Source organism: Spodoptera frugiperda, chromosome 12 (assembly GCF_023101765.2).
Source record: "Spodoptera frugiperda isolate SF20-4 chromosome 12, AGI-APGP_CSIRO_Sfru_2.0, whole genome shotgun sequence".
Classification (NCBI taxonomy): domain Eukaryota; kingdom Metazoa; phylum Arthropoda; class Insecta; order Lepidoptera; family Noctuidae; genus Spodoptera; species Spodoptera frugiperda.
Genome location: NC_064223.1, coordinates 5,734,363 through 5,749,754, shown reverse-complemented (window position 1 = coordinate 5,749,754; position 15,392 = coordinate 5,734,363). Strand labels below are relative to the sequence as shown.

Here is a 15,392-nt window from a genome sequence, read left to right as displayed (position 1 = left end):
GAGAGGGTGAAGCTGACGTTCGATTCAATTATAGAAAATTTATGAATGGTTCACGAAGAAAATTTTATTGGATAGAATTTCCGCACCGGTTGAAGGTAATTTCCGGTTTTATCGATTCATACCTATCTACGGACAAATTGACGATTCCGATCAGTTCGATGTTGATAACGTGGCGATTACCCGATGACGAAAATTGCGGAGGGAAGTGTAACATAATAGGAAGGAATTATCGAGGATAACCTTAAGTCATTATAATGGCAAGTGAGGGTTTATTGAGGTCGGATGTTACACGCCACCGAATATATATAGAGCATAAAATTTCTCATTATAACATCTTGATGAGAAAATAATTTAGTCAGCGCGACATTTTACATTAGCTGACAGAAAATCGACGTCTTTCAGTTACGTAAAAGCGTCTTATTTGGTTTTATTCTAATAAATGTGGTTATATGTAGCTACATAAAAATAGACTTTAAAATATTCATGAAAATAACTACTCTATTAATATAAACTTACTCTATAATTAAATAAATACTTACGCAACTTTTAATTGCAATTACGTCAAAGCGTCAGAAATAAAATGTAATTCCACAAAACACTCATTAACAAGAATCCATTTAAATTAAATAAAACACTACTTGCGTCTATTTTCAGCCACAAAAACTGTAACAATGACAAAAGCATTTATAAATTACACAAATAATAATATAACAAACAAAATTCCAGTTCACAGTAACAATTTAATTTAATAAGTAATGACACATAACATTATAGTATAACATTACAGTACCCTTTATTCCTTATTGTAGGATAGGCAGAGTATTACAATGTACCTAATAGCCACTTTTCACAACTTATTGTTATGAACCCCATTTACCTTATACTGGATTAGCCATACGAGTACTATTCAAGACCTTTTCATGTATAAGCCGGTAAACGAGCTGACAGATCACCTGATGATAAGCAATTACCGCCGCCCATGGACACCCGAAACACTAGAGACGTTACATGTACGCTGCCGGCCTTTTGGGGTTAGGATTTTAGGGGATGTTGGGGAATCGAAGAATGGGAAAATTGGAAATTGGACCTCCGGTAACCTCACTCACACAACGCAAGCGTTGTTTCACGCCGATTTTCTGTGAGGCCGTGGTATCACTCCGGTCGAGCCGGCCAATTCGTGCCGAAGCATGGCTCTCCCACACTAGCTATGAGTTACTAAGAATTTTTCGAAGAAATAAATGAAATAATAATATCAAATATACATTTTACCTCTTCCCGAAAGTGGATGTGCAATATTTAATCGCTGGGCACTGTAAAATTCCAGCTATCATTAATTAATAAATTCAATAAGTAGTTACATACGTATGCTATGTATGCCATATTTTTTTATTTAATTCCTTTGTACAATCAAATTATGTTAAACCAATACCCATTTTGTGCGACTGTCATTATTAATACATACATTTTAATCGTGTGTATGTATGTACTTGGTATTAATATTTTACTTCACTGTAAACTGTAAATAAAATGGCATTCGGTTACACTTTAGTGACGTAATAACAATTAATGAATTCGTCCATTCTTGTTTCATTTTAAATGTAAAATGAAAATGTAGTGATGTTTTTCTGACAACTGAAATTAATTGTAACTTTTCTATTGATTTTGGTTTGAAGAGAATGTGGCATAATCCGCATAATTATGTACTGAAAATAGCAATTAAAGGTCGTTAGAGTCACCCGGCACCCGACCAGCATATCGCTTCGCCTTGAGCGGTTAGTATTCTTTATATGAACTTCAGTGGATACGTGCTTATTACACCAATAGACGATCGCCTCTCTCGCCGCGTTAACCACGGGTGGGCGACTGGTGGCCCACTCGTTGACAACTTGTTCGCTGCTCGCACGCTTGCCGCACGCGGACCGCGTGAATGATTCACGCAAACGCATAACAAAAAACAAACGACTATATTCCAAAATTCGTGAACCATTTGTCGTCTACTGGTGAATTGTGCAACGTTTACTAGTTGACCACTAGACGTTCATTCGTTGACCATGCGCCGTCCACTCGTGGACCACCTATCAACAACGGGTTGAGGCGGCGCTGGTCGGGTGCCGGGTAGCTTTAATGAGCGAAGACCTTAACACGCATGAAGCTAAGCTTAGCAATTCAAAACTACATTTTAAGCGTCTAGCAATTATTAAATAACATTGTATTCACAACAAAATATCTTCATAACTTAATTGTATAGGTACCCTATTGTATAGATACTTTGACTTTACATTTAGGTATTTATTGTATAGGCACCGTATTCAATATAAAAAAAGTCAAAGTGCTATTTACAAGAGCACTCTCCTACAAAAACGTGTACACATATTTCCAGAATAACTTTTAAACTACGATACTACAAAAATGTTCTATCGACAATTAATTTACCTGACTTTTCATATGAAACTCACGACGAGCTGAATATAGGCCATCGAAAATTGAATAAAAAAACTCGCGCTGAACATGGCAAAGCTTTTTACCGGCCACCTAATTACTTTACTTCTCCAAGTAAGTAACTCACCACATCAAACTTGATATATCAAAGATATAAAAGCATATAAGTCAGAAAGGATATCAGATTGGATTAAATGGCCCGCCGTAATTATACCTATTTGAGTAGACCTTTCTCCTTATCTCGCTAATGTGGTCAAGTTCACTAATTAATTAAAAACTCTTTGCCCTGATTCGCTGACTGTATGCGTTCGCTAAGTTACAGCCAATCAGAGACTCTTTGGAATTCAATTAACTAATCGTAACGCGTCAAACAATTGCGTCATTCATGAATATGAATGTTGACTTGGAAACTCGATGGTGAGGTCTATTTATTCTATGTTTAAACTCAAGATGTATTTCAGCGGAAAGATTTTAGTGGTTCCCCCTTGTAGTTTGAATAATTTGAATTCTGATGTTATTCTTGAGTTCTGTTAAATTGTCTGATGTATTAGAATACCAAATATGTGTTGTATGTAAAACGTACGTATAATCTATTCAATGTTTTAGTTATTAATTTATATAAGGCCCATGTCTACTTTATTGATTAATGTCGACCAATTTCAATAACCTATCTAAGTATCTGTAGATTTACTTACTGGAGAAACAATTTTGACACATTTTGTATGGAGCTTATGTCAAATTGGCCGTGAAGAGTGTCGACAGATTGTATAAAAATAAATAGATAAATACCTAGATAGTATATTAATAAATAAACAATATCAGTTTAAGAAAAAAATTAATAAAGTTTTTTTAAGAAACAAGAAGTTTAATCTTCATATTGAATTTGTTACCAGCCAGTATACCCATTTCTTTTTTCAAAAACAAAACAACAACTCCTTTATAACGTAACTTTCGTAACGGACAGGAATAATCCTGTCACACATCAAACAATAGGAAAGCACATAAGCACATAACAATCATAACACATTTCCCCATTCAAATAGAAACAGCGAACGGCGCCATTACCTATTTCTCGTGTTTGTTCATTAACTTAGTTAACGAAGGTAAACCATCAAATCAGGATTCACATTCTCTTCAGTTTATCAAGCTATACAGAACCAATATAAAATGACCGTCGAATGTGCGGAAAGATAATATAAAAAGAGACCTTGATAAACTGGTTTGTGTAGCTTGACGTGTACCCGTATGTATACCATGATATGATTCGATTTTTGTATGAAAAATTTTAGTTCCATAACTGACCGCTAGAGGCGCTGTAAAATTTTCCATATATAAAATTTTCGTCTATCGCTATCGAGTATCGAGTACTATTGGTTTAAAACTCATGGTAGCGGTACTATGATCAGTACATGACATTATCCAAAACTGTCAAAATGTCTCAATAGATTTTAGACCTTAATTTCAAGGCTACACGTTTGAAAATGCATTGATGTTTGTTATTGGGATAGTTTCATATGCTGTTTGAGAGACTGGATCCAATTAAATGTACATGTTGGTTTGTTTGTCCGTCAGTGCGAGCCGGGGCTGGGGGCGAGTGTGATGTACAACCTGCTTTACAACCCGCCTCAGAAGTTACTGTTGCTAGCTGGTTGCTCCACCGTCTGTACCACCGTCGCTGAAGCCGCCAAGATGTGGAATCTTATGGTTGTAAGTATCACTGTTTACTGTTATAATGATAAATGGTATTTATTTTTGCATATAGGTTACTAGATAATACTTTTACACGTCAAGTATGTTGTCATGCTTGTTATACATAACACTGCATTTGAATATAGTAAAATAAATAGGCTAAAAATTCATATTTATAGTGATGAGAGAGTCATGCGTGATAGACGAGTTAAGTTTAGAAAATATGAATCAAATTGGATAGTATTTTTTATAAGTAAGCTATTTTATATCTAGCTACCTCAAGCACTAGGACACACGATTGAAATCGCTAGAAAGAGTAAACAATATTATGAAAAATTAATAGAGCATTAGGTATCTTGGCTAACCCCATTGGATTCAATTATCGTATTACCATCCTGGTGGAATTTTCTTTCACTTGAAACCAATTCTAATAAGGTTCCATGTTTTATAGTCACTGATCCATCAGACCCAAAACTTTTATAATAATAAACTGAACTGTTTAACAAACTGTCCCACTTTCCAAAAATGAATCCTCTTGCGTCCAAAAACTCCAAAGTTATAATGTAGTCATATTCTTTAAAAATGTACCACTAACGATATCTTATTCATACAATTTTATCGTTTCTTAACCTCGACCTTTTGGTGTGAACTTTTCCAAATAGTTATACTTTTGACACATGTCCAGATTACGGGGACTTTGTCAAGTTTAGTTTGTCCTCCGGGAGGAGGGCCAAAGTTTGCTTTTGCTAAGTCACGAGATTATCAAGTGACATTTATAGTAAAAACAAATTCATTAGGGTCAGTGCTTTTGTTCGGCCAAGAAGTTTTGGAATACAATGCGAAACTATATCTTTTTTTTATGAAGAAACTTCGTGTTTGAACTAGACTTAAGTTAAGTGTCCATAGGCCCGCATCGTACTCATCGGACGCATCGCACGCAACGGATTTTAGTTTGTCTTGTATAGAAACTCGTACAACTACGTCCATTGATCTGCATCAAACGGACCGCTCATCGGCAATACCTACTGATGACGTCATATGGAATGCATACGACGCGTGCGATGCGTACGATGCGGGCCTGTACACGCTTACCTTTAGACGCCTTGCAACTAGCATTAGGAAAATAACTGATGATGATGATGTAATAACGTAAATTCATAACAATAAAATTGTCTATTTTTTGGAAAGCAAGGTCCTCCCATATATCAACCATTAAAAACCAATGCTAGAATCACATTGATACGTGGTCCATCATAGTAATCTATCCCAGAACCTCGCTTAACATACCAGAACGAGTCGAACCGTAAACGAAGATAACGTCCCATCAAAAACATTTGGAAAAATGCCAAAATTTCCTGCAATATTATTACCTAAACGAGAGCTCTAGGCTGAATGCTTTATTTTTTCCTGCGAACTGTAAACCCGGGCTTTAAATCATAACAGGCTAAAACGGGCGAAGTTCAATAAAAGAAAAACAAGTGGAAGATATAAAAACCTTCATTCACAAACGAGGGTCAGCCCTGGGAACATTGGCATAACGTGTTTTGATTGGTTAATGGTGTTCAAGTGAATCCGAAGGGCCATTTATGAATATTAGGGTTGTATAGCCAAAATAGCCGTTTTTGTAGTAATGAGTTCTACCATCCTTGTTTTTAGGTATCTATTTCGTTGGAGCATTTAATTAATTAGATTGCTCATCGTTTAAGAAGTTACTTTACGAGTTGATTATGTTACCGAGCTGTTGTTCTTAACGAATTTTCGACGCAAATTAATTTTGTTAACTTTTATTTGGGTGAAAATATTTGATACGTTTTCAACCGAGCAACGTTTGAAACCAAAGATGGAGGTTTCTGTTGTTTCGGAATATTTTATTCATGTATCGATCGAAAACGGCTAGACAGAGATCTCATTCTAGTTTTCTTAGCTATTTTTACATTAGAATCAACTACATAACAAAAACAAAGCAAAATATAAATATGAGGTTACATACAGTACGGAAAAGAAACAATTTTTCAAAACGAATGTACTGCTATATCATTTTGTCACCCCCATGAGACAGACCGTCGCGATTCGCGAAACAATTTCTGTGTGTTATGAAATCCAGTACCACAACCTACTTTATTGTAATGTGACATAAATCCTGTCAAGTGCAAAATTAATCCCTATAAACAGGGTGGCAAAGCTATTAATGTTTATTATTTTTACTCGAACGTTTAAGGGTTAATATGCTTCGACGAAATGATTACTTTGACGCTTTTATGTTTAAAGGCTGTTATCACGTTTATGTACGAGATTGAATCATCGATTGTCGATTTTAGTAAAATTAAATTATGATCTAACAATTTTAATAAAAACATTTAACCTTTTTGGTGATATTTATTCTGTATAGTATAGTAATATATTAGCCACTAGCAAACCCGGTGAACTCCGTTTCGCCACCGATGATTTTCTCTGTTTTCCTGCTTTTCTTTTAATTTTTCTTTGCTATAAACCTCACAAGGCCCGAGAACTTTCCAACGAATGCAAAACCGTGGAAATCGGTCTGTACGCTCTGGAATTATAGCGTTAGGAAGGAAAACCCGACATATTTTTATACTTATAGATTTCAAACTTTACTTACACTTTTATACGTCCTCAGCTCTGCTACGGTGCGTCATCACCAGCGCTGTCAGATCGTGCTCGCTTTCCGACGCTGTTCCGCACCCACCCATCAGCTACAGTCCACAACCCTACACGGATCAAACTCATGCAGAAATTCGGATGGTCACGCATCGCCATCTTACAACAGGCAGAGGAAGTCTTCATATCAGTAAGTAATTGAGACAACTGAACCAATAATATTAAGGAAGTAATATTAAGGATTTTGTCCGTTCAATTATTACACCTGGGTTTGTCTAAACCCACGGTAATTTTAATAAGAAAATTATACCTCTTGTTTTAATTCATTAAGCAATTATCGTTATATGCTATTCCAAAAAACTTTCCTATGTTCCTTAAGTAAATTTTCATCAAGAACGGAATATTATTATAATTAATTGTCATTGCAAAACTCTGTCATTTTTGCTCTCGGACAAGCGCGAAGATAGAACGGAGGTTTACATAAGAAATAGAAAAGTAATTGTGGCCGCAGCGAACCGGGCCGGGTTTGCGTCTCCTCAGCCATGACGTCTCCCTTGATAAAACGTTCCAATTTTATGGGCAAACTTAAATTTATTCTCCCGTTTCGAACCATTTCAACCGCCATAATAGATTCCGATGCTTAGGGTATTGTAAAACGAGATAGATGGCACAAAAGGAAAACATATTCGTGTCTTATTCACTGGTGTACAAACTAACGCGTCTTTGCCTGCTACATATGTTATCTTTACATTACATTAGCTTTCGATAATTCAACCTGTGGAGCGGCGAACGCGGCGATAATATAAAGTGATATGGCGACGAGTGATTATGTAGGGGTACCATATCGTGTCGGCTGTTTCCACCGCTTGCGTGACTTAAATTGTTCGATCGACAGTTGTTCGTATCGACATCGAGTGGAGTATGACACGCTAAGCGCTTTGTTGCCGATTGACAAACGATCTCCATGATTGGCCTTCGACCGATCGACGAATTCGACTTCATAATGTATTGGAAACCTGAGGCCATTTGCGGACGTCTGCAAATTTTGCGATGCGAGCAAATGGTACAAAGTACTGAGATCCGACTATCGATAACCAGTAAACGGAATATTAACTTGCGACAGTACCTAAATTGTCTGTTCACAGAGACAATGTATGTCGACGAAGCGGGAAATATTAGACTTTTTCCATAAGTCACGCGTGATACTAGTCTATAAAATATTATATTCTCTGGATGCCATTTATTAATACTGGCTATCGGGTATTTCATGTTACTTCGCTACAATGTAGCACGTGGAAATTTAGCTTTAGGAAGTGTTATATAAATTTCATTTTCCTTCGACGTGGCTACGTGAGCAATTTTCACGTGTAAACAGTTCATGTCGAGTGTAGAGATTGGTTAGCAAACAAAGACGGTTGCAAGATTCACTTCCCAGAATGCACCTCAATAATAATGTAGTTTCAAAATTGCACTAAACTTATTCAAGGAACTCTTAAAAGTTACTATTATAAAACCTATCGTATAACTAGGTATCAAAACGATATCTTTGCGGATGTAAAGGCTCTCACATAACACATAACGTCCTATGCTACGACTTAACAATCCATCTAGTCAGCAGTCGTTTAGAATTGCCGGACGTATTAAAGCCTACGTACGAACATAACATATCGTAACAATGGTTATAAAGAGAAAATAATCGCCCCCGAGTGAGCCACCAGCACAATGCGTCTTACATGATAAATGGTCGTTACTGGACATTTTTTACCTCCGCGCGACACCCGTTACCGACCTATCTCTCTATACTCCAATTTTAACCACAATATGGAATTCAAACAGTGAAAATATATGACACGAGGACATAAGTATTTACTGTATCCGACTGGCGTATCTTCACGAATACTTTCATAGATGGAACGGTATTTATTCAGGCATAGCGGTCGTAGCTAGCAGGAATAAGCAAATCTAAGTGAAGTCGCCTGAAAGTGTTTTCTGTAAGAGATATATTTATATCACAATATTTATGAGTAGCTCTCTTCCCTACGTGTTTATTTTTATATGTTTATTCCTGTCCTCCAGCCTTTGTTTGTGTAATAAAACTGCGATATTAATTCTGTGGCTTCAAGTTATGATATGATATTATAAAAATGCCGTTAACGTCCCGGTTATCGTCATGTGAACCAACAATTTCGCGATTACTCTCTTTTTTATCTTACACTTAACCTGAAAATTTGTGATAAAGACAACCCCTTTTATGTCATTGTAAATCTGCGACAAGGACTCTATATTTTACCAATTATCTTCTAACTGCCGTACTCTGAGTCATTTACTGAGTATGGCAGTAAGTTATTAAAGGATTTACAGCAGATTTAATGTAGATGGTACTTGATTAAAAATAAGTACATACCTACAATAAACTAGTATCCCATCCAAGATTAACTTTACATAGAAAAAAATAAACAAAATGATGTAAGAATTTAAAAGCACGAATTTAACGTGTGTCATGTAATAAAAATAAGAGCACAGACCCTCTTACAAAAAAAGATACACAAGTACATACCGGAGCCAGCGAACACGAAGCCAATCTAAATAAAATTCACGAAACGTCCACCTTTTCTCTTAAGAGGTACTTAGCGCTAATACCCGAAAAGAGGTGGACATTTAATAAAATACATCGCTTTCTTATTACAATAAATCTTTTTTAACTTATTTCAGTTCACGGAGAGTTGAAAAGTTAACGACTCAGTTCTCTATGAGAATGTGAAAATGAAATATAATGTTGTAGCACTAGATTTATGCATCGAGGCTGTAGGTTTTTGTCAGGTAAAAGCACGTATTTATATAGCGCACGCGAGCATAACGAAGGGTGTGTATAGTGTATAGTTACCCGCAATGAATGGAGCGAGGCCTTTCACGCTGGTTTCAATGTAATTAGAGCGGCCCCGGTTTTTTCTGCATAAGTGGGTTTGAAGCGTTCTTGCGCTCCTGTTTTGCTTTCACGGCGGCCAAGAAATATTTTTGCTAGAGTTCACGCACATAAAAACAACTGACGCCCCAAATATTTGTGTAATATAAGCTTTTCATTTTCGTTCGTATTGACGGGGATCACAGCAAAAACCCTCAACGGTCCAATTTACATACAAACACTTATTCCGTAGCTACTTTAGTACTCCGGATTTGAGGAGTTAGGAAAATTCAGTTCGATTCGAATTTCCTTTCGAATGATCCTATCGACTCGAGTCGGCGTTAGGAACATGTAATTTTTGAACTCGTAATTTATTTACTTTTGGCTTTCAATGGAACGAGAGCCAGTGAAGCGTAATGTTTTCATTGAGACGTTAATATCCGAGATACCAAGAGTTACGATTAGAGTCTTGGACTTAGATTTTTAAATGATAACTTTATACTAATGTTCGAAATGGTTAGTCAAGTAAACATATAAGCTATATTACTAACTGACTCTTTCTTCCACAGACTGTAGAAGACTTAGAAGCGCATTGCAAGAAGGCCGGCATTGAGATCGTGACTCGGCAGTCGTTTCTATCAGACCCAGCGGACGCCGTACGGAACCTGAGGCGTCAGGACGCTCGCGTCATTGTCGGCTTGTTCTACGTGGTCGCGGCGCGTCGAGTACTCTGTGAGGTCTACAAACATCGCCTGTATGGGAAGTCTTATGTCTGGTTTTTTATTGGTAAGTCTTACTTTAAGTATTCTATGTCTTATGGTCGCCTAGTACTACTGTGATATCGCTGACAGTCCAATTGGCTTTTATTTTGTACTTTAAATAAATAAAATAATAACTAGTAACTGGATGGTTTTCCTAAATTCTTTTAAGGATAATTTAGGACTTTCTCTTATTGATTTTAGGTATTAAAACACACATGTATCCTACACCTACCTTTAGCTATTCCAATCACATTATCAAATATTATAAATAATATGTAGAATAACCTATCGTCGGTCGGTATTTCGGTACGATACGACCTTCAAACGTTCAAGAAAATAGCGTATTTCTTTTTTCTGCAACGCACCTGTTATTCTTCTGGTGTTGCAAGTTTCCATGGGCGGCACAGGTCACTTACCATCAGGCGACCCGTCTGCTCAAAAAAAGTTAAACATGTTTAGTTTTGACCTAAACCTTCCAACACAAAAAACTATAAAACCCTAAAGAAGCGTTTGCCACAAAAATGGACGCTGGGAAAATTGTTTAACATTTGCTTTCAACCCCTAGAGGGATTTCACTTATTTGGAGGTAAATCCGTAAACAACATTATCCGAAAAACTCGGTCTCCGGCCACTGACACATAAGCGAAAGATCATCCTTTTTCATGGGGCCGCTAACACGAAGCGACAGTATTATAATTTCACAATATGACTACAAGTCAACCTCCCTTGTGACTCCAGTTTCGTCCAAACTTCACTCGATATTTGCAATGTGTGACTATGAATATTTCCTGACTATATGTATTATGTATATATAATATGTGTAACTAACGTCTGCTTACTCTGAAAGTTGTAACGTAATGTTTGTATTAGGTAACTATTTACTTTTCGTAGAATTAGTTTCATATTTCAATAATGAATTTAAAAAAACTTAATGGCAACTAGCTCAAATTGAGCCCTTGCTCTAGCAATCCTTTTTAACCGACTAGAAAAAGGATGAGGTTTGACAGTTTGACCGAGATTATCTTGCGTTTGGCTGTTGTGATTTTGATGCGGTTTTAACATAGTATTGTTCAGACTTAGGAGGAGGCTTTAGGCATAAAACCTGAATAAAAACAGTAGAAGCCCGCACTTTAACGTTTGAAGAAGGCGGTTCCCTATTTTTATAAAAAAAAAAACGTATTACTTACCTACGGGTTATTTTCTCTTTTCACAGTAAAACCAATGCCGCAATACAGTTTACATTTTCGCTGAAATTGAAATTGCACCCACACACGGAGATTCCCAGTTTTAGTGAGCTTCTATACTTTACAGCTCTTTTAAAATTTCCCGACAAAGTACAGCGCGTTCAAAGCGAAAATATATTCGACTCAAAGAACTGCAATTTATCAAAACATATTTTTCCAACTTTGTTTAAAATAGTGATTGTAAAAAAACTTTAAAGAATTTCCTTTAGATTTCCACATTGTTAGAGGTTCTAGAACCGTAATAATTCTTTTTCCAGGAAACGGCTTACGCTGGCCTTCGCACAAAAACACGTTTTGCATTCGGTGAGAAATAAGTGCGACGCAAACGTATATTTTGTCCAGATCATATATTTTACCTTTTCACACTTTGTTTCTTTTATGTTCCAAAAGTAATTTTCAAAGTGAAATATGAAACTCAGCCGCCTAACGGGTCTGAACGTGCCATAACCGCCACGAATGCGTAACTGTGTAACAAAAGAGTTTTATTGATGTCGTGAGGATTATTCAAAGTAAACACATAAATTGTAAAGAAAAGAAACTTGTTAAAAACAACGTTACAATGTTTCTTGTGCCGTCTTTTGCAATGAAAAATTACGTAGTATAATGGACGGTTCATATTATTTCTTTGATAGCCTTTCATAATTATTCTTACGGTTAGAAATACAGAGTACCTATCTTTGAAATGTCTGGTATACGTAGTCTAACTTCGATTTGTATAAACACAATTCAATCGTAAAACGAAACCTAGAAACAACAGCTTAACACATGAAAAATCGATATAAAAACAATCATTGCACGCGATTGGAACAAAATTACAACAATCACAACACTTATGCATCGATTCGCGGCCATGACACCTTTTCCACACTGAAAACCTCAGAATATACATTTTCGGAAATTCAAATACGCATTCTGGAACTCATAAATGTCAAACCCAAGTTAGAATCCCAACAGATCATTAAAACGAGCGAAACCCGCATAAGTCATAGCGTTATAAATTTTATTGTGGGCAATATTGCGAAAGAAATAATTTGAGAGTGGCAACATTCGCTGTCGCGGATACAACTCATTTAGACATTGTTTATGAAGAAGGATAAAAAGAAATAAGAAGCTTTCCCGAAAATGTAATAACGTAAATGTAGCTACGTACTTACCTAGTTTTTTTTTGTAATAAGTATTAATATTCCAGCTAATAAAATTGCCTGAAGCTACGCCTAAGAAAGTAGTAATAATATTCATGTAACATGTTATACTAAATTATTACGTTTGGGACAGACGAAGCGATATTCCTTTTTTTACATTTATCAAAAGTTCTTGGTAATCTAGAATTTGATTGAGATGTGGCACAGTTTTTGTAAATAAATGTGGAATCTACATTCAATACTTTATTTTTGAAATAAAGAAATATTTTTTAAACTTTACCCCACTCTATGATCTATATCTTTCGTCTGTGTCGTGGGTGTGTTTACAAACATACAATTAGATAATGATTGATATTTGACGTTGGTAGGTTTCGAACGTGCACTCTCATGCATGAGAAGCGGGCGTCTTAAACCTCCAGGTTACCACAAAAACAGTTTTTAATACACTTACCACAGCAAGACAACGTCTTTTATTAAGCTATTTAGTTCCTACGCTGAAATAAATAAGTGCTAGTTGTCTAACGAGATATTTATTAATGAATTCCTCGAATGAATCCCTTGAGGATAAACCACAGGCTGCGACAGTAATGGAAGTGGAAAAAATCTTAGATAAAGTGAAGAACTGAGGAAGAGCGGTCGTTAACGACACTCGAGAGTCTAATAAAATAAGAGAATGGATATTTTGAGGAATGACTCCTTCCCGCAGTCTAGTTGCAAACGATGGATTGTGAGAACAAAACCCTTGGGCCGGTACTCGTCAGTACCAGCTAATGGGACTATTATAGTTAATAACATGCCCCCGAAGTATTTAATTTCGGAACGTGGAAATGTTTTATTCATCCAGGTAAACGATAAAAAACAGAGACCCAAGAGACGAGAAAGTAATTACAATTTCAATGGATCATTTAGCAATGTTTTGCTGTTACATGTTAATAAACCCTTTTTAATGGTCCTGCACTCGTTTACATAGTAATAAAATTTAATAGAAAACGAATGCTATTTACAAGGTGAACTTAAGTATTAAAAAAGCGTGTTAAAAAGTAAGTTTACCTTAGTCGGGAAAGTTTCTCCTGTTAATCTAGTGTGGAGGTACCTATAACGAAGTAAACGCAATTACCGAACATAAAATAAAGTTCAGTATTTAGTAACTGCCACGTTTGGAACAATCTAAAAGTGGTTTTGTAACCGAAAATTCTGCGAGCGTACTCGTTCTAATATGTCAACTCGATTTAAAAAGTTTGTTTAACAGCTTCCCAAGTTCGTTCGCTGGGAAGGCAGTTTTTGGTCAATTTATGTGTTTCATTTAATTTATTCATATAGGCCCTCGTCCTACGGGACGACAGTCGGTAAGCACGACTCCAACGAGGCTGCAGGATAAAAGCTTTGTTTTGACCTGGTTTAAATATTTACCCTAAATATAATGAAAACACTCGCAATAAACTTCCATTTGCGTATTCATGATAGCGAGCCGCCGCAGCAGGCGCGTCGTGACGCCCGTTTCAGTGATTGTCTTCTGAATCAATTCTCATTAATGTATCCAATTTAGGAGCATTTACATTCCTCTCCTGTGTCCACATTGATTTAGTATAATGAGGTATATTCACGCCTACATTGGCAGCGTTGTACTCACAATAATGAGTAGAGCGTGCCTCGGAATTATAATTCGGCGACGTTTCAAGTCAACATATTTATGTACGCTCGCCGTGAACACTGGGCCAAATTAGTTCAAGGTGGGTCCCGAGGCTCAGTAGATAAGTGTACACACTTGTGCGGCTGGTTATTGGCGTCCTGCCAAAGGTACGTCAGCCCAAGTTCGGCAGGTTATCAACGTCCGGTTGGCCTTAATATAGGCTCCGAGAATCTTTTCTCTTCCGTAATAAAACTTTATTACCGCATAAAATATCCCACTAAGAGATCACTTCATATAAAAATAATCGACACGTTCCCCAACTTGAACGAAATATGAGTTCCGTGTTCGCAAAAATTTTATGCTTTTATCTACTTAGGTACTATGATCAAGCTAAAATGTTGGAAATATTTTCAAGCTGTTTACGTACTTTATTTGTTTAAACAAATATATTAATAAAATGTTTAAAGTTTAAATCATGTCCATATTGTCCATGTGAAAATACTTAATACGTAAATCGTTTTACTCAACATACTTTACACAATTGATATCGTGGGTGTGCTTCTGCATAAATGTAGATCGTATGTACCACGTCAACAGAGTATACAACAAAAGAACTTATTCTGAATTTAAACTTGTACCTACTGATAAAAACCGCTAATAAACTCAGCTAGAGAATAAAAAAGAAAAAAAAATGTTTAAAACCTTATTTGTCACAAACAAATAAAACCGCCGTCGGGTCAAAACTTTGAGCGCGTAGAAAAATTTAGAACGAAGACAAGACTCTTTTATGACGTAATTCGAAATGTTATAAGAAGTATGAAAAAGTTATATTGCCACTCAAAAACATTTAGCTCGACTTTCATGGAAATACATAACTTGAAGCAAAGCCGAGATGACACAGCAAACACACATTTGTTCCAACAAACAGGACAAAGGAAATGGATAGAGAAAGGAGATAAATAATGA

General features: G+C 36.2%; 1 protein-coding gene across 3 annotated transcripts in view; it reads left to right on the top strand.

Moving 5' to 3' along the window:
* Positions 1-15,392, top strand: part of LOC118262401 (gamma-aminobutyric acid type B receptor subunit 1) — a 176,014-nt gene that overhangs the window by 112,667 nt on the left and 47,955 nt on the right. For all 3 annotated transcript variants that reach the window (XM_035573712.2, XM_035573710.2, XM_035573711.2), the window contains 3 exons: positions 4,012-4,146; positions 6,767-6,937; positions 10,219-10,435. In XM_035573712.2, coding sequence (XP_035429605.1) covers positions 4,012-4,146; positions 6,767-6,937; positions 10,219-10,435 — 523 coding nt within the window. The remainder of the gene's footprint in view (positions 1-4,011; positions 4,147-6,766; positions 6,938-10,218; positions 10,436-15,392) is intronic.